This window comes from Salmo salar, chromosome 01, assembly GCF_965601325.2.
Source record: "Salmo salar chromosome 01, fSalSal1, whole genome shotgun sequence".
NCBI lineage: Eukaryota > Metazoa > Chordata > Actinopteri > Salmoniformes > Salmonidae > Salmo > Salmo salar.
Genome location: NC_138291.1, coordinates 39,932,470 through 39,957,474, shown reverse-complemented (window position 1 = coordinate 39,957,474; position 25,005 = coordinate 39,932,470). Strand labels below are relative to the sequence as shown.

The 25,005-nt window shown below is 42.7% G+C and overlaps 4 protein-coding genes across 8 annotated transcripts in view; 3 read left to right on the top strand and 1 right to left on the bottom strand.

The window, feature by feature from the left end:
• Positions 1-4,783, top strand: part of mapkbp1 (mitogen-activated protein kinase binding protein 1) — a 73,115-nt gene extending 68,332 nt beyond the window's left edge. For all 4 annotated transcript variants that reach the window (XM_082974350.1, XM_082974348.1, XM_082974352.1 and 1 more), the window contains one exon: positions 9-4,783. In XM_082974350.1, coding sequence (XP_082830476.1) covers positions 9-314 — 306 coding nt within the window. In that variant the 3' untranslated portion in view covers positions 315-4,783. The remainder of the gene's footprint in view (positions 1-8) is intronic.
• Position 4,784: 1 nt separating this feature from the next.
• jmjd7 (jumonji domain containing 7) lies at positions 4,785-11,663 on the bottom strand. 2 transcript variants are annotated; one of them, XM_014194092.3, is made up of 8 exons: positions 11,389-11,663; positions 11,128-11,281; positions 10,803-11,056; positions 10,165-10,239; positions 9,445-9,540; positions 7,319-7,395; positions 7,020-7,179; positions 4,785-5,065 (listed from the first exon to the last, which is right to left on the bottom strand). In XM_014194092.3, exons 1-8 carry the CDS (start codon positions 11,492-11,494, stop codon positions 4,977-4,979), a joined length of 1,011 nt encoding a protein of 336 aa, XP_014049567.2. In that variant the 5' UTR covers positions 11,495-11,663; the 3' UTR covers positions 4,785-4,976.
• A 382-nt stretch (positions 11,664-12,045) lies between these two features.
• On the top strand, positions 12,046-16,134 carry tbpl2 (TATA box binding protein like 2). The gene is made up of 7 exons (XM_014194801.3): positions 12,046-12,212; positions 12,437-12,720; positions 13,626-13,713; positions 13,863-13,954; positions 14,244-14,411; positions 14,782-14,876; positions 15,914-16,134. The coding sequence occupies exons 1-7, from the start codon at positions 12,168-12,170 to the stop codon at positions 15,988-15,990; spliced, it is 849 nt and encodes a 282-aa protein (XP_014050276.1). The 5' UTR covers positions 12,046-12,167; the 3' UTR covers positions 15,991-16,134.
• A 136-nt stretch (positions 16,135-16,270) lies between these two features.
• atg14 (autophagy related 14) lies at positions 16,271-24,083 on the top strand. The gene is made up of 9 exons (XM_014194791.3): positions 16,271-16,724; positions 17,608-17,670; positions 17,799-17,841; positions 18,000-18,081; positions 18,566-18,803; positions 19,255-19,484; positions 19,792-20,000; positions 20,198-20,283; positions 20,353-24,083. Exons 1-9 carry the CDS (start codon positions 16,450-16,452, stop codon positions 20,651-20,653), a joined length of 1,527 nt encoding a protein of 508 aa, XP_014050266.1. The 5' UTR covers positions 16,271-16,449; the 3' UTR covers positions 20,654-24,083.
• Positions 24,084-25,005: the final 922 nt, after the last annotated feature.

The following is a 25,005-nucleotide window of genomic DNA, read 5'->3' as shown; positions in this document are numbered from 1 at the left end:
TCTTGCAGGTGAACAGTGTGCCTGTAGACTCCAGGCAGGAGCAGCATGAGATGGCCCAGGTCCTGTCTGAGGCTTTTGAGGTGGTGAGGGCCGAGCTGAGCTCCCTGCCCCAGAGCTCACCCCCATCCCCCTCTGGAGGACCTGCAGCAGGAGGCTCCCTGTGTACAGTGGGCTGCCGGCCCGTAGGACCAGTAGAACCAGGGACGGGGAGATTAGCCTCAGGGGAGGAGAGGACTCTGGCTCTGCTGGAGCAGTACTCTGAGCTCCTCCTTCAAGCTGTGGAGAAGAGGCTGGACAACAAGCAGCTCTCCTAAATACTCCTCTTCTTTCACACCCTTCCTTTAAGACTGAACCAACCAACCCCCTTGCAAATGTAGGATCTTAAGCCATTGTGCAAGGATATCTGCAGACTACAGTACTTCTTTTTATTACTTTTTTTCTCGACACGTTTTGAAAATGAACAGATTAAAATATTGCTGAAGGAAGCCTGTACATATTTTTTAGAAGTTCTTTTTTTTTTTTAAAGCACTTTTCTCTCTTTCTCTCTGCTGCACCCTCTGGTTGGGTGGTCCCCTCTCTCCCTGTCAGCTCTCTGTAGGCCTAGGAGGGGTTGGGAGGGTTGCACTCAGCACAACGACCCACTGTACTAGGCTAACATGTAACACTCATAACCAACAGCACAGATACTGATACTGTAGGGAGACTCCTCAAGATGATTAATGCCTCAGCATTCATTCCCAGTGTGGCTGAGCTGCACTACAGACTGTGTCATTCATCACCCTTCCTCCCTCTAATATATTGTGTGCTACCTACAGTACTTACCGGACACCTGCACTCTCACGACCACTGGTTTTATTTACCCCGTTTCCAAGTATTGTGCCCTGCTACTTTGTTTTAATGAAGTTGTTGTTATGGAAGTGTCTGGTTGTTCTTAACTGACTTGCCTAGTTAAATAAAGGTTCAATTAATTAATTCAATCCAAATATTTAGCACTATTAAATGCTCAAGGACAAATTTATTTAGCATTGCGACATGTTTTTCTAGATTTAGAACATAAAACATTTAGAAAGCAAACATCCTTTAGGTCTAGCAAATCAAATGCTTCAATTGTTTGAGTATATGCTGCAGAGCAGTGCTGAAAATATTTGTTCTGAATATTTACACAAAAAACAATCATAAGAGGGTGGGCCATCAGTGACATAATTGTCCAAACCACTGACGGAGTTGACAACCTATGCTCAAAACAACAAAAGTTCAATACAAACATTTGTAAAATATGGGAAATGATTCATTTGAAAATCTCCAATAAAAACGTAGCTTTACAGACCATGAGTGGGCTTGTTGCAATACATGTAATGAGGACATGAATAAGGGGTCCTTCTGATATAGATGACCCTGCTCATTCCTGATTCATTTAGGATTTTAGACAAATCTGACGGAGTTGACAGTCTCCGGACACATCTTTTAGGAATCAGTTTTGAGATAAATAGTCTTTAAAGTCACAGAGGGCTGTTGCAAGAAACTACATAAGATCATTTTCAGTTAATATCCATTATTACCTGTTTTTAGAATTTTAAATTGGGTTATTTTGCTCCAGACAAGGGCATTTCCAGGCATACAGTCGACATGGAAATTAATAATATATTCCCAAAACAAGTACATTTTAAGCTCAAATAATGCAACAAAATAATATTTTTTAAATATGAAATTAAAGTTTCCCTGCCGGACAAGTATTGTCCCAACTTTCAAGAATCCCTGAGCAAATGTCCTGTAATTCTACGCATTTTGCCATGAGGCTGAGAAAACATGTTGCAGTTTTAAAGCTAATTTCTTGTCATTCAAATAATAGAATTCATGGCTTATGACGTGTTCATATACTATATGGGGGGCCTCCGGGCTGGCAGGCCACCTGCCTTGCAGGGGCGTGTGCTATGCCAGTGGTTGGAGCTTGATGCTGGCTGTCGTTTTGTGTAGCAGAAGCTGCACTTTTTGGACAATCGGAGGCATTGCTGTTCAATGCCATTCCTGACCCCAGTGCTCTAAAACAATACAAACTGTTGTTATCACTACAATGTGAAATGTCTGTGTTGGTGTACCTGTCCCTACCAGGGCTTTTACCCACCGACACCAGGCCATAGCAGCCTCCACACTACTAGAGGAACACAGGACCCTTCCAAGTCTTAAAAGCCAGATTAATCAGACATAATCATGTTTCAGTGGGTGATTTGATTTTATACATTGTGTTTTGAGAGGCCCTGTCTGTGTGTGATGTGTGGTTGTATTTATTATGTTGTAAAAGGTCCACGTTACAAAGGGAGTTGTCAGCCCCTTGTGAGTTGTAGTTTGTTTTGTACCAGAGCTAACATTGCAAAAACAGAAGACTTGAAAATATACCGTCTCAACTGAGAGTCTCCTTGTTCATTAACTATGCTAGATGGTTTTATAAAACATGTGAATTGTATTCCCAGTACATTTTTTTTGTATTCCAAATTGATGGTCAAGGTGTGCAAATAATATAAATGTCTCAAGGAAATGGGTGCCTTAATTCAAAACCAGCGTTTTTCATAGTTTAAAATGTGTTGGGTTATACGAAAATAATATTGAATTGTAATCAAAAGGCGACTACTGAAATTGAGCTACTGCTGTGGGAAACGAATGACACTGAGGAGAAGCATTTTCTGATGACTCTGAATACAGATATCACATCTCGGAACCTAAACTGGCTGTGCACGTGTGCCATCGTGCATACATTTATTTTGTCCCCCCACACCAAACGCGATCACGACACCCAGGTTAAAATATCAAAACAAACTCTGAACCAATTACATTAATTTGGGGACAGGTCGAAAAGCATTAAACATGTATGGCAATTTGCACATGCTAGCTAATTTGACGTATTTAGCTAGCTTGCTGTTGCTAGCTAATTTGTCCTGGGATATAAACATTAAGTTGTTATTTTACCTGAAATGCACAAGGTCCTCTACTCCGACAATTAATCCACACATAAAACGGCCAACCGAATCGTTTCTAGTCATCTCTCCTCCTACCAGGCTTTTTCATACTTGAATTTATATGGTGATTGGCATCTAAACTTTTATAGTATTACCATGACGACCGGCAAAACAGTTCGTCTTTCAATCACCCATGTGGGTATAACCAATGAGGAGATGGCACGTGGGTACCTGCTTCTATAAACCAATGAGGAGATGGGAGAGGCAGGACTTGCAGCGCGATCTGTATCAGAAATAGGAATGACTTCTATTTTAGCCCTTGGCAACGCAGACGCTCGTTGGTGCGCGCGAGCAGTGTGGGTGCAATAATTGAATAACATGGATTTCTAAATTTATTTTGCAATGCACGCGATGTGTCCGGTCAGTCTTGTATCAGATACAAACCGGGCAGAAAACATTTTTTTCTCCACACTTCTTAAGAATTCCTCAACATTTATTGGCTCTTGTCTGGCTGTGGTGTATTCATCCTGGTCCCTGGCACTTTTCCACCCCAATAACAATGCACTTTCATTCCTATCAAAATGGTCATAGGTCAGATTAATGTATTTGTAATAGCTTAGGCTACTAAACTAAACCTGGGTCTCTGTGTAATGGTGTAACTGTTGTGTCAAAGGCTCACAGAATAATTGTGTTCTGATGCTGTTATGATTGTGGCCCGTGTGGCTCAGTTGGTAGAGCATGGTGTTTGCAACGCCAGGGTTGTGGGTTCGATTCCCACGGGGGACCAGTACGGAGAAAAGAAATGGATGCATTCACTACTGTAAGTCGCTCTGGATAAGAGCGTCTGCTAAATGACTAAAATGTAAATGTGGCTGCCGACTAGCACAACACTGCCCCCTGCTGTTGAACCTCCATCACAGCCCAGTTGCTACTAAAACAGAAAGCCCTATCACTTCCCTCCTACAATTTCTCTGGTCAGGATTATTCTGTGCTGTGTTTTACATACTTTTCAATACACTAGTGCCCTCAAACAATATTTTAATCACCTGTGCATACAATACTGTGTATTTTCTGAGTTATTGATAGACTTGTTATAAACGTACACTTATTGGTAGAAACAGTCTTATCAGGTACCCAAAAGGTTCTTACAGCCTCTCAAAATGCCATGCCTAGAACTCTATATTTTCTCTAGTTTTGGTTAAAGCATTGTATGTACATGACTAGATGAATGTGCATAGACAGACCGCAAAGATTTAAAAGTGCAGTCAAACCCTGAAATGACATGAGTAATGGTATAGAATAAGAATGAAGTATATTCTGCTGTTTATTAGTTATTCACTATTTCCCCATCTGACTGACAATATTCAGAACTGTGACCTTAACTAGACTGGAGGTTTCATTGAGACATAGGATTGTGTTTGATGGGACAGTAGTACAGGTGCACCCATCTGCTGCCAGTATGCATCAGTATTTATGCATGAAGGGTGTGGAGGTTGACCGACTGGCTCGTTCCTAAGTAGGATTGCATGGTTCAACGTACCCCAGGCTTGTTTAACTGTATGAGTCGATCCCACTCTTTTTCACTAGCTGGTATAATCTGTAGCTGACCCTCGTTCTTAATAACCCCCCCTTTTCTATGATGATTACTTGTCTTAAACTAGATTATGGACCACAATGTTCCTCTTTTAGGAATGATCACTTCTCAGACATTTTATGAGCTTTTGTTTTCTGTTTTGCACCAACCTCAGTTTAGTGTTCTTAGTGTTTTTACTGTATTCCCTCCCTGTGCTTCTCTTTCTGCTGGAGAATAAAAACATATTTATTACACTCAACTTGTTTTTTCAGACCAAGCATTTTATTTACATGGGTGCCATTTGGGACGTATCCTTATTCCCTATATACTGAACTACTTAACTAGAGCCCTATGGGCCCTGGTCAAAAGTAGTGCACTATATAATGGTTATAGGTTGCCATTTGAGACACTACCATGAAGACATTTGCTGGTATATCAGATTCATTTAAATGTCAAAGCGGGCCCACAGCTCCAGCCAGCGACTCCACCAGCTGGAAGTAGTTGTATTTGATGTCATACTCCATATCATACCAGAAATTCACTGAGGAAGAAAACAAAAACATGTTTAAAGATACATACATGATCCTTGGAAACAGAGCCTCAATAGTAAGGCCGTGTGTTGTCAGGAACCTCGCTGTACAATATCACGATACTTCGGTGCCGATACGATGTGTATTGCGATTATATATACAGTGCATTTGGAAAGTATTCACATCCCCTTTGAATTTCCATATTTTATTACGTTTCAGCCTTATTCTAAAATCGATTAAATTGTTTTTTTTTCTCATCTACACACAATACCCCATAATAACAAAGCAAAAACAGGTTTAGTAGAATTATTTGCAAATGTATAAAAAAATACTGAAACAAATGCATTTACATAAGTATTCAGACCCTTTACTCAGTACTTTGTTGAATCACCATTGGCAGCGATTAGTCTGTCTTCTTGGGTATGATGCTACAAGCTTGGCACACTTGTATTTCGGGAGTTTCTCCCATTTCTTCTCTGCAGATCCTCTCAAGCTCTGTCAGGTTGGATGGGGAGCGTTGCTGCACTGCTATTTTCAGGTCTCTCCAGAGATTGGGTTCAAGTCTGGGCCACTCAAGAGACTTGTCCTGAAGCCACTCCTCCATTGTCTTGGCTGTGTGCTTAGGGTCGTTGTCCCCAAGCTGAGGTCCTGAGCGCTCTGGAGCAGGTTTTCATCAAGGATCTCTCTGTACTTTGCTCCGTTCACCTTTCCCTCGATCCCGACTAGTCTCCAAGTCCCTGCCGCTGAAAAACATACCCACAGCATGATGCTGCCACCACCATGCTTCACCGTAGAGATGGTGCCAGGTTTTCTCCAGATGTGACACTTGTCATTCAGGCCAAACAGTTTAATCTTGGTTCCATCAGACCTGAGAATCTTGTTTCTCATGGTCTGAGAGTCCTTTAGGTACCTTTTGGCAAACTCCAAGTGTGCTGTCATATGCCTTTTACTGAGGATTGTTTTCTGTCTGGCCACTCTACCGTAAAAGCCTGATTGGTGGAGTGCTGCAGAGATGGTTGTCTTTCTGGAAGATTCGCCAAACTCCACAGAAGAACTCTGGAGCTCTGTCAGAGTGACCATCAGGTTCTTGGTCACCTCCCTGGCCAAGGCCCTTCTCCCCAGATTGCTCAGTTTGTCTGGCGGCCAGCTCGAGGAAGATTCTTGGTGGTTCCAAACTTCTTCCTTTTAAGAATGATGGAGGCCACTGTGTTCTTGAAGACCTTCAATGCTGCAGAAATGTTTTGGTACCCGTCCCCAGATCTGTGCCTCGACACAATCCTGTCTTGGGGCTCTACGGAAAATTCCTTCAATCTCATGGCTTGGTTTTTGCTCTGACATGCACTGTCAACTGTGGGACCTTATATAGACAGGCGTGTGCATTTCCAAATCATGTCCAATCAATTATATTTACCACAGGTGGACTCCAATCAAGTTGTAGAAACATCAAGGATGATCAATGGAAACAGGATGCACCTTAATTTCGAGTCTCATAGCAAAGGGTCTGAATACTTATGTAAATAATGTATTTCCATTATATATAAATGTGCAACATTTTCTGTTTTCGCTTTGTCATTATGGGGTATTGTGTGTAGATTGAGAAACAAAAAGGTGCAATACATTTTAGAATAAGGCTGTAACGTAACAAAATGTGGAAAAGGGAAGGGGTCTGAATACTTTCCGAACACACGATAAATATATATTTTTTTACAAATAATACTTGGGAGTCACAGTATCGATATAAAATCTGCAAGGACTAATTGTAGTACTAACAGTTCAGTCCTAATTCAAGTAACCGTATAGTACTAGTTGAAGTAACAGTACTAGTTGTAGTACCAGTACAGTACTAATTAAAGTAACAGGACAAGGACTAATTGTAGTACTAACAGTTCAGAACTAGTTGAAGTGACAGTACTAATTCAAGTTACAGTACTACTAAAAGTAATAGTACAGTACGAGTTGTAGTACCTGCAATGCAACCGTGAGACTGGCGAACATGGTGGAACCAGAGAGATGGCAGGTAGAGCATCTCCCCGGCCTTGACAGTAACATGGAGTGGGCATGCCAGGCGGTAGTCAGGGTAAAGCTCCAGGTCTGGCTTTAACGGGTCCAATGGTATCCAAGGAACCTGGGAAGAGAAAGGGAATTGCTGTTTCACTGCGCAGATCATCAGATCTCAACTGGGAAAGTTTTTGACATCATGAGTGTAGAATGCCAGTGGATTACTATCCAAAATAATCTAATAGGCTCAATTCACTCAAACCCACCTTGTCTGAATCTGCCACATCAACCACGTCGAAGTCCCCGTCCTCTCTCTGTCTGTACACTGCAGGCTGGTAGTGCTCTGAGAAGAAAAACATACACGGCCACAAAGTGGGCTTTTCATACAAATAACAGGATGCACAACATGACGTGGACAATATTTAGTGTCTAATATTGTACAATGAGATATATACCGTTGAAGTAAGAAGTTTACACACACACACACACACACACACACACACCTTAGCCAAATACATTTAAACTCAGTTTTACACAATTCCTGACATTTAATCCTAGTAAAAATTCCCTGTCTTAAATTGTTTAACTTGAGTCAAACTTTTGGGTAGCCTTCCACAAGCTTCTCACAATAAGTTGGGTAAATTTTGGCCCATTCCTCCTGACAGAGCTGGTATAACTGAGTCAGGTTTGTAGGCCTCCTTACTCGCACACGCCTTTTCAGTTCTGCCCACAATCTTTCTTTGGGATTGAGGTCAGGGTTTTGTGATGGCCACTCCAATACCTTGACTTTGTTGTCCTTAAGCCATTTTTCCACAACTTTGGAAGTATGCTTGTGGTCATTGTCCATTTGGAAGACTCATTTGCGTTCAAGCTTTAATTTCCTGACTGATGTCTTGATGTTGCTTCAATATATCCACATAACTTTCCAGCCTCATGATGCCATCTATTTTGTGAAGTGCACCAGTCCCTCCTGCAGCAAAGCACCCCCACAACATGATGCTGCCACCCCCGTGCTTCACGGTTGGGATGGTGTTCGTCAGCTTGCAAGCCTCCCCCTTTTTCCTCCAAACATAACGATGGTCATTATGGCCAAACAGTTCTATTTTTGTTTCATCAGACCAGAGGACATTTGTCCAAAAAGTACGATCTTTGTCCCCATGTGCAGTTGCAAACCGTAGTCTGGGTTTTTATGGTAGTTTTGGAGCAGTGGCTTCTTCCTTGCTGAGCGGTCTTTCAGGTTATGTCGATATAGGACTCGTTTTACTGTGGATATAGATACTTTTGTTCCTGTTTCCTCCTGCATCTTCACAAGGTCCTTTGCTGTTGTTCTGGGATTGATTTGCACTTTTCGCACCGAAGTACGTTCATCTCTAGGAGACGGTATGACGACTGCGTGGTCCCATGGTGTTTATACTTGCGTACTATTGTTTGTACAGATGAACGTGGTACCTTCAGGCATTTGGAAATTGCTCCCAAGAATGAACCAGACTTGCAGAGGTCTACAATTTTTTTCTGAGGTCTTGGCTGATTTCTTTTGATTTTCCCATGATGTCAAGCAAAGAGGCACTGAGTTTGAAGCTAGGCCTTGAAATACATCCACAGATACACCTCCAATTGACTAAAATGATTAGTCAATTAGCCTATCAGAAGCTTTTAAAGCCATGACATCATTTCCTGGAATTTCCCAAGCTGTTTAAAGGCACAGTCAACTTAGAGTATGTAAACTTCTGACCCACTGGAATTGTGATACAGTGAAAGTGAAATTGTCTGTCTGTAAACAATTGTTGGAAAAATTACAAAATGCACAAAGTAGATGTCCTAACCGACATGCCAAAACTATAGTTTATTAACAAGAAATTTGTTGAGTGTTTGAAAAACGAGTTTTAATGACTCCAACCTAAGTGTATGTAAACTTCAGACTTCAACTGTACATACAAATATATATTGTGGCGTACAGCAGGTCAGCCACCAGGGGGAGACTCGTCGAAGCCTGGTGACAGACGGCGTATACATCACGTAGCGATGGCTCCATCTGCTGGACGTGCCAGGTCTCAACAGGCTCTCCGGAAAGGACTAATTGGGGCTGATTGGGGATTGGTGAGTAATCAAGGGCTGATTGCTCACCAGCTGTACAAGTCCAATAAAGCTGCCAGAAGTGCAGCACACAGGGGAGAGACTGGGGGAGGAAAGAACTCCCGTATAGTTGGAGACGAGACAGCAAGACCTGGAGCCCGGAAGACAGTATCGTGGAGAGGGTTTCTTTTGGACTATTATTTTAATAAACACCTTTGAAACTGAGCTAATCATATTCTGTCCGTGTCTGATCTGTGTAAACGTTTTGACCCAACCCCCTGGTCTGCCACATATATATAGTTGAGACCGAATGTCTTACCATAAGGTATAAAGGGCCGGTCAGACGGAGGGAGAAGGATGAAGTGTTTCTCTCCAGTGATGACACAGTACAGGTTCTCATAGTGGTCCTTGTGCACTGGGAAACAAATACACTGATTTCAAGTTATGAAAATCCTAAATGTAGTTAGGCCTAGATTCAATCAGATCAAGCTTTGACCGGCGATAGCAGACACCCACATAGTGGATGTTTTGGTGGTGTCGGAGGTGGAACTGCGTTGGAGCCGTCAAATTGGTGAGCCGCTGCTCTTGCATCACTGTCACAAAGCCACACCGCCCCACTCACGTTAGAAGTACAGAACGAGAAAGTGTAGTCTGTAGAGACATAATTACACTCAAATAGAAAAATGATTAAACTAAATAATGAGGGTTTCTATCATCATAATGGAGGTGTAGATCACATCTCACATTCCAGTGTTCCAACTTAAAAACAAGGCTACATGGGATTTCTGTTAGTGTGACTCCGTGCAGCCAATGGCAATGTCCGCTTTAGGTATAATGCCGGGAGCCACTTGTGGATTTCACAGCTCTAACGCAGTCCCACCCCCGACACAACAAAACAACCACTATGCAGATGTTGGTTAAAGCGGATGTGATTGAATCGAGCCCTTCGTTCTGTAACTTTACATTCATTTTATTCATCAAAGACATGCAAATAGCCGTGTTGCTATCTCAATGTAGATGTCATTAGAACACTACTTACTCGACGTGACTGCACTGCCTTCTCCTAACCAGAAGTTCACTGCATCTGGTAACTTCCCTAGGGAAAAGAAAAACACTGAAGCCTGGAATTACAATGAATGTCGGAGATGAAAGGAGACCTGAAGAAGAGCTCTGCCTGTCTGTCAGACTTTCTCCCAGACCCTGACTAACAATCTCCACTCAAGCCTTTCCAAACTGCCTCTACTTCTATCTGATGCTGATTAGACACCATTCACTTTATTTTTGATCATCTTTTGTGTTTGTTTATTTTTTGTAAGTTATAGGGACCACAATGGAAACAAGTCTCTGACTTTATGATATCCCTGTCACGTTTTTAAAAGTGTATGCACTGTGTGTTTTATTTACTGGCAAATCTAATTTCTAGGTATCTATTCTATAGTTCTAAAGTTGTTTTTATTGCTACGCGTCTTAAAATGACACCCTATTCCTTTTAGGCCTTTAGTGCCCTACCTATGGTCAGAGCCTTATTTCAGACACAGACAGAGGCTGCATCCAAAATGGCAGCCTATTTCCTATGTAGAGCAAACCTTTTTAAAGTGATGAACTATATAGGGAATAGGGTGCCATGTGAGACAAAACCTTATTCTAGATTATGTATTTGCCTGGTATGGAACTCACCGAGGGCTTCACTCATCCAGGGTATGTGAGCCTCCACGTCCCCAGTCAGCTCTGGTAGCTCCTCGGTCAGGTTGGAACACTGTTTCTGGACATAGAACACTCCCCTGCTCTCCACCTTCCCCTCCACAACATCCAGCAGAGAGGAGAAGGTCATCAGCCGCTCCTCAGGCATGACAAAGCGGTCCTGGTTAACCGCGTCTGCATAGCCATTTGGGGTCACGGCCACACTGATGACCTTTGAACCCACCACTTCCCTGAAGTAAAAAGAAGATGATAGTACTCCAGTGCGCACTCCAGTACACTCAGTGCGCGCACACACACGTACCGGAGATGGGAGGGATTCCATTTGGACAAGGCTGGCCAATGACTGAAAGCATTCCGGATGACGCAGGGTTTATTTGGACCAATCCATTCCCGGTAGAACTCAAGTGGGGAAAAGGGCGGTTCTACACAAGGCACTGTTTTATTGAGATATAGCTCTGAAAATAATAAAGATCATCACCAAGCATGTAATAGGTGGGCTACAAATGTACAGTATTTCAAACTTAACCTTTTTTTGTTTTAGAGGATAATGCTGTTAACTTACCACGTGCCTCCAGAGGGAAGTCTCTCAAACACTTTTTCACTGCATCTAACGTTTTATTTTCTGCCATTACATTGCCATTAGACGAATTCAGTTTTAAAATTGACATATTTTGGGGCTCCTTCTATACATCCCGATGAAGATTATTCATAGAAAAAACATGTAATATCAATATTTGTCCCCAAGAAAATAGACAGTAAAAACATGCACATTCGTCTCCATATTTGTTTACCTTCTGTGCGCGCATGCGTCGTCTACTTCTTCTACAAAACGATTGTTGCAGTTCGACTCAAATTGTCTCCCTCTTCTGGTGGAAAACTTTTAAATAGTTTGTTAATATTGGCGTTTCCTTGATGTCATGCTCGCCATTGGTCCCTGGCAGTTTCTTTCATGTCGGGGACAACAGTTGTTGACAACTGTAGTATTGTAGCTAAGCCTAACTATTTTCCTAACCTTAACCTCATTCTCCTAACCTGCTATGTAAACAAATCATCTGTGTCAAGAAACCAATCTCATAACACCGAAACTGACCAATGGCAGGTATCAATGGACTAACCAATGGCAGACACCAATTGGCGTTTCCTGATCAAGGAATGCCCACATCAAGAAACGCCCCGAATTGTGGTCTGCAATTACACCATATTGTACTCCTGCAGGGCATGGGCGTTTGCTACAAAGTATTCACACCTGTACTTAATTTAACTGTCTGTCAATCAATGAACACCACCAAGGCTCCCAGTGGTGTTTAAAAGTGAATCGTGTTTGTTTCTACATGATCAATCATGGATGAAGATTCAGCATTGGATGACCCAATTGTAAATGTACCAGTAAGTACCCTACATGCACAGTGGTCCTGATTGCCAGTGTCAAGGGCATTATGAAAGCAGTCAATCTAGTGTTTTGGAGGTGGGAGAAACAGTTTATTATTCAGCTAAATTAACCTCAACATTTGAGATTTCAACCAGCAGGTTTTTAATCTTCAATAAGCCTATAGTAAAAAATCCATGTAATTCCACTCTCCATTGTCTTTTTCTTGTGTCTGGGCATGAAGGGCCCCCCTCAGCTTCAGGACCCGTCCTACCTCTCCTCCTTGAGCCATCCGGAGAAGGAGGTCGGGAAAGATCTGGATCTCAGCTGCTTGCCGGAAGAGACCAGTGGAAATGCTGCTTCTAATGCTAACGTGACACAAGACAGTGGCGTCTTCGATGCCTATAGGCAAGAGGGGTCTGCTGAGACTGACCCTAAAAAGGTGGCCATGCTGGGAGCCTCTACCTTCTGTCCCATGACACCCGTGACCCCAGTGGCTGAGAGTTCTGGAATCATCCCCATGTTACAGTGCGTAATGTGCATTATGAATACAACCCAGGTGATTGTAACATCTTAGCAAAACGTTTTGCAACGTAAACGGTTTACTCCAAACTTAGCGCAATATTGGAATAAAGGAGTAACGTTACTTCTTAGCCCAATGACCTTACATGCTCTGTTTTAAAGGGTGAATTGGCTATGGAAGCAAAAACAGCCAAATGCTCAATCTGAATGTGAATCGATTCTCAATTGTGGTACCATTCTTGAAACATAAATCTACTTTCATAACACATTAAGATAATTTCGCAAATGCATAATATACACTGTTTTAACAGTTGCGGCCGACCAGTATTTTTCAGTGACGACACGTTTGTGGCATCTGTCTTCCTTTTACACACAGATGTTTGGAGATGCCGATAACTAATTAGCACAGGTAGTCCACTCTGTCTTCGGTCTGTTTTCTGTAAACAAGCGCTGTAACATGGAAATATGGCTGTGCGGGATCCCTAACCCTATAAAGGTGTTTCTCAATTTAACCTTTATTTCTCGCCGACATGAAAGATGAGGTCCTTATGCTTCCAAAACTGTACCTGCAAGAGGTGCGTTTTAATGTTCAAACCGAGCGTCGCAGCTCTTATCAGAACTCCCCCCTACATAAGACGCTTCATCCAATGACTCTTATGTGTAATTGAACTGAGAGTTTGGAGTAGCCCTTGACTATCTAAATGGTTTCTGTTGTGAATCGTTTTGCTAATACTAGGGTTTGCACTAATGAATACGGCCCTGGGAAATGAAGTAGTGCACTATACAGAGGGAATTTTGTTGGTTCTGGCCAAAAGTGGTGCACTAAATAGGGAATAGTGTACAATGTCAGATTGGCCCCTACTTGTATTGATCAGTGCTTGCATGTGAGCCCTTTTATTGTTTATGCCCAGGAATATTGTATCCACAGTGAATCTGGCCTGCCCACTGGACCTGAAGTCCATTGTTCTACAAGCCAGAAATGCGGAGTACAACCCCAAGGTATTCAAGTATATCCAGTCTATGCTTAGTTTTATATACAGTATGGTGTAACTTGTTCCAAATTATGTTTTCCTGAATGATGGTAATTGGTCACGATCAGACCTTTAGTTTTCCATTATCATAATGTGGGCATTGTACTCATGTTTCAGCGTTTTGACGCCGTCATTATGCGAATACTGGAGCCTAGGACCACAGCGCTCATCTTCAGCTCTGGAAAGATGGTCTGCACAGGAGCCAAGAGGTGAGACGTAAGGACAGTATGAACCATGGTTGTGTTCAGTAGAAAGAAACTGTTTAGAAACTGAGTTAAATTGAGATATTACCTGAACTTTCCAATAAAAGTCCACTTTGTTTATGTTGCTAGATGTGGTGTTAGTGTGCCCTACTGAACACCAGTATCAAACTCATTTCCAGGGCCCTGTCCTTGATTTTTTTTGTTTTTTTTTGTTTTACTACATTTAAACATTAGGTATGTACCTCTCATTACTTGAGAAATGCCACTATGCTGTTTTTGCTTTCTATTCTGACAGTGAGGAGAAGTGTCGCTTAGCTGCCCGCAAGTATGCTCGAGTGCTGCAGAAGCTGGGCTTTCCTGCCAAATTCCTAGACTTCAAGATACATAACATGGTAGGGAGCTGTGACGTCTGCTTCCCCATCCGGCTGGAGGGTCTGTTGCTGGATCATCAGCAGTTCAGCAGGTATATTTACTGGCTGTGTTAGGCCTTTCTAACCTTCTCCAGAAGTGTGCACTTGTTCATGCCCTCTTGTGCGTTTAAAAGCAATGCATTGGTGCAAGAATGGCAGGAAAGTTTCCACCATCATATTCCACACACCAGTAGTCCATTCCTTTTAAATCCATGTGGGGGAGTGTAAAAAAATTAAAGGAATATAGAGCGTTTGTTCTATAGACAACAATTTGCAAACATCCTTTAGTCAGTGACTCTTCCATTTTGTTGCTTGAATACTAGTGTATTTTATAATCTGTTTTCACAGAATATTCAAATATACTCCAGACCTGAGCAACCTATTCTCCTGTAACTAACTGTGTGATGCCTTTTGGCCCTCTAGTTATGTGCCAGAACTGTTTCCTGGTTTGATCTATCGCATGGTGAAACCACGTATTGTGTTACTGATCTTTGTGTCTGGAAAAGTGGTTCTGACAGGTACGTATGTTGACAACAGGGGCGGGTTTAGCAGGACATTGTTGTAGAACATTCCGATAGAAATATGCTACGTAAAACAAATGCTTCTCTGGCATATGGAATCGTGTCGGCTCTATTCATGGCATTTCTATCTGCAACGTTCAATGTTTGGCTACTGCATGTGTATTCAATACGCCTATTATTGTACGGTTTTATGGCAGACTATACCTATTGGTGTCTTGCCGCCACCTACTGTACGAGGTATTGAAACAAAAAATATTAATTTGACTGGGGTCCCGACATATAAATAACACTGCATGGGTTTCTGGCACCAAGGTTCTCATTCAACCGAAATACACGTGAGAAGGGAGAGACTCTTTTAAAATAAAAGGAGTGGGCTTCCTCACTCCATCCACCATGCGGGTCAGTCTGTGTGCACCAACCACTTGATCCAATTCTTCACATACTGTATATCCTTTGCTTTTACTTCTAGTGCCACCCCAGAGATCACAGCCGTGCTAGGCTCCCTGCTTCGAAGATCCACATTCGACACATTCCAATCCGATCTCTTTAATGAGGCACAGAGCACACGCCTTCTGTTCCATAGATACACAAAAAAATAAACCTAATTCATTACTCTCATCAATGCCACCTCATCCACAATTGGTAGAGACTTCAATCGGATCTCCTAGGTAACATCGATGCAAAACCCTTACTCTGACCAAAAACTAACTAGGCTTGGATTTACTAGATTCCACTTTACTTCTCGTTTCCTTTTGCATTCGCCACTGTAATCCAATCCTTCTAATTTCCACTCCACGCGATATCTAATTCAAACATAACATCTGGTTCTGCCACTTTCTCACCGGGTTGCTCTTCTACATTGCCCGCCACCTACTGAACTGGGTATTGATTGTTACGCCTAACAGGGAGGGACCTACCTGAACGTGTCTAATACGGTACTGTGATGACCATGCTTGCCTTTCATATTTGAAAAAGAAATGTTGATTTAATGTTCACGTAACATGTAGCCAGACGTACTCTCCATTTTCTTTCAGGAGCTAAAGAACGTCGAGAAATCTATGAAGCCTTTGAGAACATATACCCCATTCTGAAGGGATTCAGAAAGCAATGAAGTGCTGATTTTTGTGTGAAGACGATGAAAGCATTTGATGCACTTAATCTTCATTTGTGTAAAAGAAATGCGTCCTAAATTGTTTAATGTTGTGTGTTGCACTTCTAGATTGTGAAATAAAGTGTGTCGATGGGCAACTTGTAACAGACTTGTGTAATGGAATACAGGACCTTCTAATAAGAGAAGTTTGCATGTTATACATCATGCAGTAGATGTTTTGTAAATCTACAGCAAATGGAATATCCATATGCCCACGTGACCATACGTACGTAAACAAACCATCTCAAGCAAAATACAGTGCCACAGTTTGCTGCGGGCTAGCTAACAGCAGCAATCTAATCCATGACTGAACACGGCATTACGGTGGTAAATATATCCGTAACATTTACAATAAGTAGTGACAACTCAGACTCGATACCAGTAGCTAGAATTTAGCTAGCGCTTGAACGGCAGTTCATCATGGCATCCTCACTGCGAAGCGAAGTCCGCTCTGGCGAAGGGACTTTGGGAGCGCTGCCCGGGGCTCGGCCACAGCTTCGCTCGCACCTCCTCCACTCCACAACCACCACAGGTTCCCCTGGGTCTCAAATGGTGGAGTCTGTGGACGATGCGGAGGGTTTGTATGTCGCCGTGGAGCGATGTCCCCTCTGCAACACCGCCAGGCGCAGGCTGACGTGCGCCCGATGCATCCATGCAGGCGATTTCATATACTTCGACGGTAGAAACCCTGAACGGTGCGTGTTTACATTCAGCTAACTTAATAACACAGCTCTAAATACAGGCTTTGAAATGTTGGCTATGCATCATCTGCTAACATTGCATTTAATAGCTACCAACAATCAATCAAACTGGCTGGCTAGCTAGCTATGTTGTTTAGCTACAACCAACACCTTTAGCAAAACGTCAGCTAGCTAGCTAGCTTGTTTACACATGTAACAGTAAGGCTGTTCTCGGAACGTTATTGGCCTAGATTGCACAACACTTAGCTATATGTTATTTTGAATCATGTCATTTGAGCACCAACTTTCTCCTGCTCAACACAGTACATACAGTAACTAACTTTCTAGTGTCTTGAAACGGAAAATAACTGTCATCGTTACGTCATGACTCTTTGTAGTCGCGAATAACTATTAATACTTTACTTCCACTGTGACTGACATACTTTTTGTATTTTTCTTAATCAAATGACTACATTGTATTTTTTTAAAGTACATTACATCTCAACTTGTTTGTGTGAAGTAGGCCTCCCTAGCATTGTAAATAAGAATTTGTTCTTAACTGACTTGCCTAGTTAAATAAAAAGCTAGGCCACACTCTTGCCAACACCTGCTTGGAGTGGGCACTGTTGCCGCATTCAAAACAACTAGGAACTCGGAGAAATACGGGGTCAAATCATGACGTCAGTGATCTTCAGGTCGGAAAGTCGGAGCTCTAGAAGGAGGCCCGAGTTCCGGAGTTGGAATTCCGAGTTGGATGACCGTTCAAATCGATTTTCCTCAGTCAGGGCTCATATTTCCCCCGAGTTCTCAGTTGTTTAGAACGCGTAATTTACTAATTCTGCAGTGATGTCATCAAAAGTAACACTTGGTTTTCTAATGGTAACAATTTTTTTCCTAGATACACTGAAAAATTGGAAAGACTTAAAATGCTGAAGGAGGAGAAAGAACGTTTCCAACAGATGTACAGTATAATATTTGCAGTTATCTTGAATATGCTAAATAATACTTTGCAGTTTTCAAGCATTTGCATTCCGACCTTCCATGGTTTATATTAACCATATTGATATTACACTCTACTCTTCATTCCAGGGTCATTACAGCCATGGACAAGAAAGTCCAGGCAGATCAGCTGGTAAGTTGAATTATGAGGCGAGGACCTCCTATATTTATATAAATTCTCGTAAATTTACGCTGCCCTACGTGAGGTATGTTTTTCAAATGCATCAATAGCCTGCCTGTTCTCTTCAACTCCCATCTACCCTTAGCATTTGTATTGTTTCATTCATTCAGAAATGGAAGATCATGTCATGCAAGATGAAAATAGAGCAGCTGAAGGAGGCTATTGGTTGTGGGAATGAAGAGGTGAAAAGTGGTGAGTTACATGGCCTTGACGGACATTCAAATCAGACATTCAAATCAGTGATAATCACCTCCATTTCTAAACCGTAAAACAGATATGTATGAAAATACCCTCCAATAAAAGGTGACATTCTGTACTGTCGCCTCATATGAAACATTTGATCTCGAATTTAAAATGTTAGCTTCACTGTCCAAATACATATGGAGGTGAGTGTAAATGACAATGCACTATTTGACTGTTCTATTATATTGTACATGATTAAAATAATCATCTTGATTTATTCTCTTCCTCATACCCATGTCTTTATGTAGCCTGTCTAAGACAACAGGCAAACCTGAAATGGTGCAAGACATTGGCTTGCATCCCAAATAGCACCCCATTCCCTATATGTGCAGGCCCTATGGGCCCTGGTCAAAAGTAGTGCACTGTATAAGGAATAGGCTGCCACCTGACCCATATTAGTCAATCAACTTATTATCTCTCCCTCTTCTCCCAGGTAAGGACCTGCTGCTTCGCTCCCAAGAGGAGAGCCAGAGGCTGCAGCGGCGGGCCAGCCGCCATCAGGAGAAGAGGGACAAGATCGAGAGACACAACCGGCGGCTGGGAGAGCTGCTGGAGAAGAGGGGCAAGGAGCTGCAGGGTCGTCTGGAGCACCTGGCTGAGGTCCGCAGAGGACACATCCTGGAGCTCACCGCTCACATCTTCCCCACACAGGAGGAGAAACAGGGTAGCAGGTAAGCATTGCCATGGTTTCAAGTTTATTTGAAGTGTATTTTACACTAACTCACCCGATTCACCGAAACAAGGGCTTGATGATACGTTAACAAGTTGAATCACGTGGGCTAGCTCTCGACTAGATCAAATATATGGAACAGCAGGGGGTCCTTGAGGAGAGCTTTGAGAACCACTGTCATACAGCGTTGGCTAGAGCCAAGTATTAAATATTACTCCATCCATGACTGGCCAGCATTATGAAGCTGGGCTTTAGTTTTCAAGGACAGCACCGATACCAAGGCTCTCTGTCCATTTGAGACATTGGTTGTTGTTTTAGGATTTGGGTCAGCTGATTCTTGATTCAAATTTGAAAGTGCCTGCTGAGGGACCTCTCATCTGCTGTTTGACTTAGTTATAGAGATGCTCTTCCTGTATTGACAGTCTCTCCCTCTCTTTGCTCCTTTCCCTCAGGGACCCAGCAGACGTGTTGTCGGAGTGTGACTTGGCCCTGACCTCCAGCACGGTGAGTGAGTTGGCTGAGGCCCGCCGCACCACCTACCTGTCAGGGCGCTGGATCTGGGATGACCAGAATGGAGAGACCTCCATTAGCATCACCGGACCCATGGTCACGCTGCCCAGCAACGGGGACTGCTCCCCCTATTACAGCTGGGTGGAGGAGAAGAGCACCAACGAGGGGCCCGGTAGGACGTTATAGCAAAATATGTTGTATGTAATAATTATATATGCCATTTAGTAGAGGCTTTTATCCAAAGGGACTCACAGTACAGTGTGTGCATACATTTTACTATATGTTTTAGTGTACTTTTCTATCTCCACACTCTCACCAAAATAAGACATCATAATCAAATGATCTGTCTTTTGAGATGTGACAAGGACAAACGACTAGCCGATTGAGAGGAACATCTAGTCCTTAGAGGTGACCAATCTGCAATGTTGACTTGTACTGTGCCAAGGCTACTTGTTCTCATGAAGAGCTTCCCTTTCCAGAGCTGGACCACATCAACCCAGCCCACACCATCAGTGCAGCCCTCTGTTTTGCTACCCAGCTCATCAACATCCTCTCTCACATCCTGGATGTCAATCTGCCCAAGAAGTTGTGTAACAGTGAGTTCTGTGGTGACAGCCTGAGCAGGTACAGGTTCACCCGGGCTGTCACCAAGCTCAACACCAACATCCTTCACCTCTGCTTCTCACAGGTACTACAGAGCATGGTTCGTCTAGAAGTTTCTTCCTTCTGGCAGTATATTTTCCTTGCCACTGTGCTGCTGCTTTCTCTTCTGGGTTCTAGGCCGTGCTACTGTTAATCACTTTGTTACATGATTGATCTAGCTTGTATGTATCAGCCCACACTGGAGATGCACGCCACTAACCAGTTGTGTGTATTCCTGTGCAGCATGTTGAGAGTGAGCTACTGCACCCTCACCACACCCTGAGGAACATCATGTTCCTGGTCTCTCCTGACAACAAAAACCTGGGCAGGTAAGAAGATCCCTTGTCATAAGTAGATTGCTATTTGGGACACCGCCTGACTCTCTCCTCTCTGTGCAGGACGGGTCCGTACGAGGTGACTGCTGACCTGGAGGACTCCATGGAGTTTGTGGAGCCGGAGGCGGCCGGCCCGGCGGAGGAAAGTGGGGATGAGATGGTGACGGATGAGGAGACAGACCTGGGAACAGACTGGGAAACGGTCCCCAGCCCACGCTTCTGTGACATCCCCTCCCAACCCATGGACCTATCCCAGAGCACGGCCATGCAGGTGTCCCAGCCCGTGGGTCAGGCCGGGGGCATGATCTCCTCAGCAGCAGCATCCGTCACCTCCTGGTTTCGGGCCTACACCGGCCAGCGCTGAGGGACGCTGGAGGCTCACTGGCCAGGGTCGTATATATTAGGGCACACTAGAGAAAACGTTTTGCAACGTAGAAGGAAAACAAGTGTTATTTTTTTTTTATTAAACAAGTTCTGGTAGTGTTTCAGTCCGTTTGGTGTCTAATGAATACACCCCAGGACTGGCTGGAGCTATGCAGCACTACCACCACACAGAGACTGTTCTGTTCTGGCCTATGCCTGTAGTCAGCCTGCAGTCCTGGTCCACTACCACCAAGAAGGGATATTTGTTTTTACTAAATTGCATGACTGAATCCCTGTGGGAGGAAGGGAAATGTATCGCTCACTTTATAAAGAAGGAGAATGTTGTCATTGACAGCAGTGATTCTTCTGGTAAAAATGGTTATAGTGCGAAAGACTGTCGCTTGGGGAGGGTGTTATTCAAAGAGTAGTCTCTCACAACTCTCGGCCATCCGCACGCTCCATCCCAGTAGTTGTGAGAAGATTTTTCAAAGAGAGACTGGAGCTTCTGTTGCTTTCCCGTGTACCCATCCATATTGTCGGTTCTTAATGTTTCTTTACTACATCCCAAATGGTACCCTATGCCTTATATAGTGCACAACTTTTGACCAGAGCCCTATGGGCCATGGTCAAAAGTAGTGCACTACATAGGTAATAGGGTGCCATTTGGGACAGAACCTTCCTTCATACTGCATTACATAAAAATGGTTTGTGTAAGGATTGTGTTTTGAAGACTGACGAATGTCAAACAAGGGGCATGACCTTAGTTATTCTCACTAAATGATGGCATGGCACTTTCTTTGTTTTACTTCAAATGCTGTTTACTTACTGTGTGTGTGTGTGTGTGTGTGTGTTTGGGGGGGGGGGGGGGGGGTGTAAGAGGATGGGACAAAACTTGACTGCAGCAATTCAATGTTGGGGGGAGAACTAGTGGCATTTGTTTTCCTCAAAAGGGTCGATTTATACTATTTATAATAACGTAGGTGCCTAAAACCTCATTGGTGTGTTCTGTGGGTCTTATTACTACAGGTGATTCGAACAGTGACATAGGTGGCTTAAATGATAGGACACTATACAGTTGAAGTCAGAAGTTTACATACACCTTAGCCAAATACATTTAAACTCAGTTTTTCCACAATTCCTGACATTTAATCCTAGTAAAAATTCCCTGTTTTAGGTCAGTTAGGATCACCACTTTATTTTGAGAATGTGAAGTGTCAGAATAATATTAGAGAGAATGATTTATTTATTTCAGCTATTAGTTCTCTCATATTCCCAGTGGGTCAGAAGTTTACATACACTCAATTAGTATTTGGTAGCATTGCCTTTAAATTGTTTAACTTGGGTCAAATGTTTCAGGTAGCCTTCCACAAGCTTCCCACAATAAGTTGGGTGAATTTTGCCTCATTCCTCTCGACAGAGCTGGTGTAACTGAGTCAGGTTTGTAGGGCTCCTTGCTCGCACATGCTTTCTCAGTTCTGCCCACAAATTTTCTATAGGATTGAGGTCAGGGCTTTGTGATGGCCACTCCAATACCTTGACTTTGTTGTCCTTAAGCCATTTTGCCACAACTTTGGAAGTATGCTTGGGGTCATTGTCCATTTGGAAGACCCATTTGCGACCAAGCTTTAACTTCCTGACTGATGTCTTGAGATGTTGCTTCTATATATCCACATCATTTTCTTGCCTCATGATGCCATCTATTTTGTGAAGTGCACCAGTCCCTCCTGCAGCAAAGCACCCCCACAACATGATGCTGCCACCCCCGTACTTCACGGTTGGGATGGTGTTATTTGGCTTGCAAGCCTCCCCCTTTTTCCTCCAAACATAACGATGGTCATTATGGCCAAACGGTTCTATTTTTTGTTTCATCAGACCAGAGGACATTTCTCCAAAAAGTACGATCTGGCTTTTTAATGGCGGTTTTGGAGCAGTGACTTCCTTTCTGAGCGGCCTTTCAGGTTATGTCGATATAGGACTCGTTAAACTTCCGACTTCAACTTTACATATTTGGCTTACTTCATAAGATGTTAGTTTATTTTTCTTATTTAGGGCTTGTAGAACTTAATTTTGAAATGACTGGTAATGCAGATTAAGCATTTACACTGTCACAATAAGCAATATTTCACATGACAAAAATGAAGACCCCTGTAATGACCTGCTAGTGACAAAATAGGTTGTGTGTAAAAAAAAAAAAAAAAAAAAGGATTAATGCGATTTGTTGGCATAAGTCTTATTTGAACCATTTTAGAAAGAAGCATCACTGTCAAGTGTATTATACAACCATATTCAGATGGAATCTAATGGGCGTGTGTTGGCTGCACTGCAAACCCCAAACTATTTACTGGTATATTTTAACTAACTGCTTCACAGAAAAACTGGTTCCACAGTTGACTCAAAGGCTGCTTTTACACAGGCAGACCAATTCTGATCTGTTTTTTTCTTCTTCATTTTCTCACAATCAGTGTAGCTCTGAAAAAGATTGTGATTGGTCAAAATCCCAATTAGTAGAAAAAATATCAGAATTGGGCTTCCTGTGTAAACGCAGCCAAAATAACCTGAGCTTTCTGGTAAATAACACTAGCTCTGTTGTATGGCAGGCAGGCACAGACGTTCTACATGAAATGAGGCCTATTAGTACTCAGATTTAACCCAGTGAGTCCCACCGGCGGGTTTGACTTCTAACCCCTTTGAAACAGTGTTTGAGCTACGGACTTCTGTGTTGTACCATTAGATGAGTGTATTTCTTTTGCATCCGTAGATGCCAACAATTAGTCTGTGATTAACGGGGGCTGAGCAAGAGCAGTGTTTGTGAGACAAGGGCGAGTCCCGAAGGGGTCTGGGTCTTTTATATAAAAACGTCTGTAGCAGTGTTTACCAACCGGTCGATTGCGATCAATAATGCATCATCCATGTAAATGTGCCGGGGTTAGCCAAAAGCTCATTTGCACCCGTAGACCCAGAGCAGGTAAGGGACTTTACACAGCCACTATACAAATACTCACACAAACAATACAAAATACAAATACATTACATCCAATAGTATATCATTCTAACAACACTATCATCAACTGTCGTCTTACATATGAGGAACCACAGATAGCTCATGTGTACAGGTTTGGATAGATTTTAGCCATATTTTTTTAATAAAAAAATATTCAGTGCAGCTTCTCAAGTCCATGGGCATTGCATTCCAGTATATTGTAGCTCTAACAGAGAAGGCAGATTGACCGATTTTACTGTGTTGAAAAGGGACAATGCAATCCCCTCTAGTTACTGCCCTTGTTATCCTGGAGGTGCTTTCCTTGAGCATGATATGCCTGCATAGGGGTGGAGGGCCAAGACCATGCAGGATCTTAAAGACAAGGCTTGCATCTACATACTGCTTAAAGCTATCCAGACTGAATAAATGATGTTTGTAAAGGATATGACAATGGTGGTAACTGTTTGGTTTGTTATCAAAAATCTGAAGTGTTTGTAGAGTGATTCAATTGGTTTCAGAATAGTAGCTCCTGCTTGTGACCAGCATGTGAGGCAATATCTCTGTTGTCAGAAGATCATAGCCTATATAGTTTGGCGGCCTCCAGAGGATGGGAAGGTCTTATAAACCTAAAGTTGGATAATCCAAACTTGACCGTCTTAACCACCATCACATGTTTCTTAAATGTCAAATTGGAGTCCAAAATGACACCAAGATACCTGAAGTTAGACACAAGTTTCAGATTCTCTCCATTAACAAGAACAGCTCGTTGGGAAGAATCAATGGATTTCTTAGAGAAGTACATACAGTCTTATTTAAATGCAGGCAATAATTAGTCATCCATTTAGAAACATGTACCATAGCTTCAGTTAACTTGTTTACAATTAGTTGTCTATTTTTTGAGTGTACATACAGAACTGTATCGTCTGCATACATCTGCATGTTAACTTGTGGGCAAGTAAGTGGGAGATCATTTATATAGATTGTAAACAGAAAGGGGGCCTAATATTGACCCTTGTGGGACCCCAATGTTATAGTAAAGAGTCCGACTGAGTGTCCCCCAAACTAACCCTTTGACTTCTGTTTGTCAGATAGGAATACATCCAACTAATAACTTCAGTGGACACATTAAGGGAGGATAGTTTGGCTAGGAGGACCTCATGATTCACAGTATCAAAGGCCTTGTTAAGATCCAAAAAGACTGCGCTGACTTCACCACCTATGTCCAGTTTAGATTGAATGTATTTCAGAAAATAGCAATTGGCTCTTTCGGTAGAATGGTTAGTTGTGAATCCAAATTGCATTTGATGTATGGAGTTGCCCTGAATGAGGTGATCAGTCAGATGATCAGCCACCCATCTTTCAGCTACTTTTGA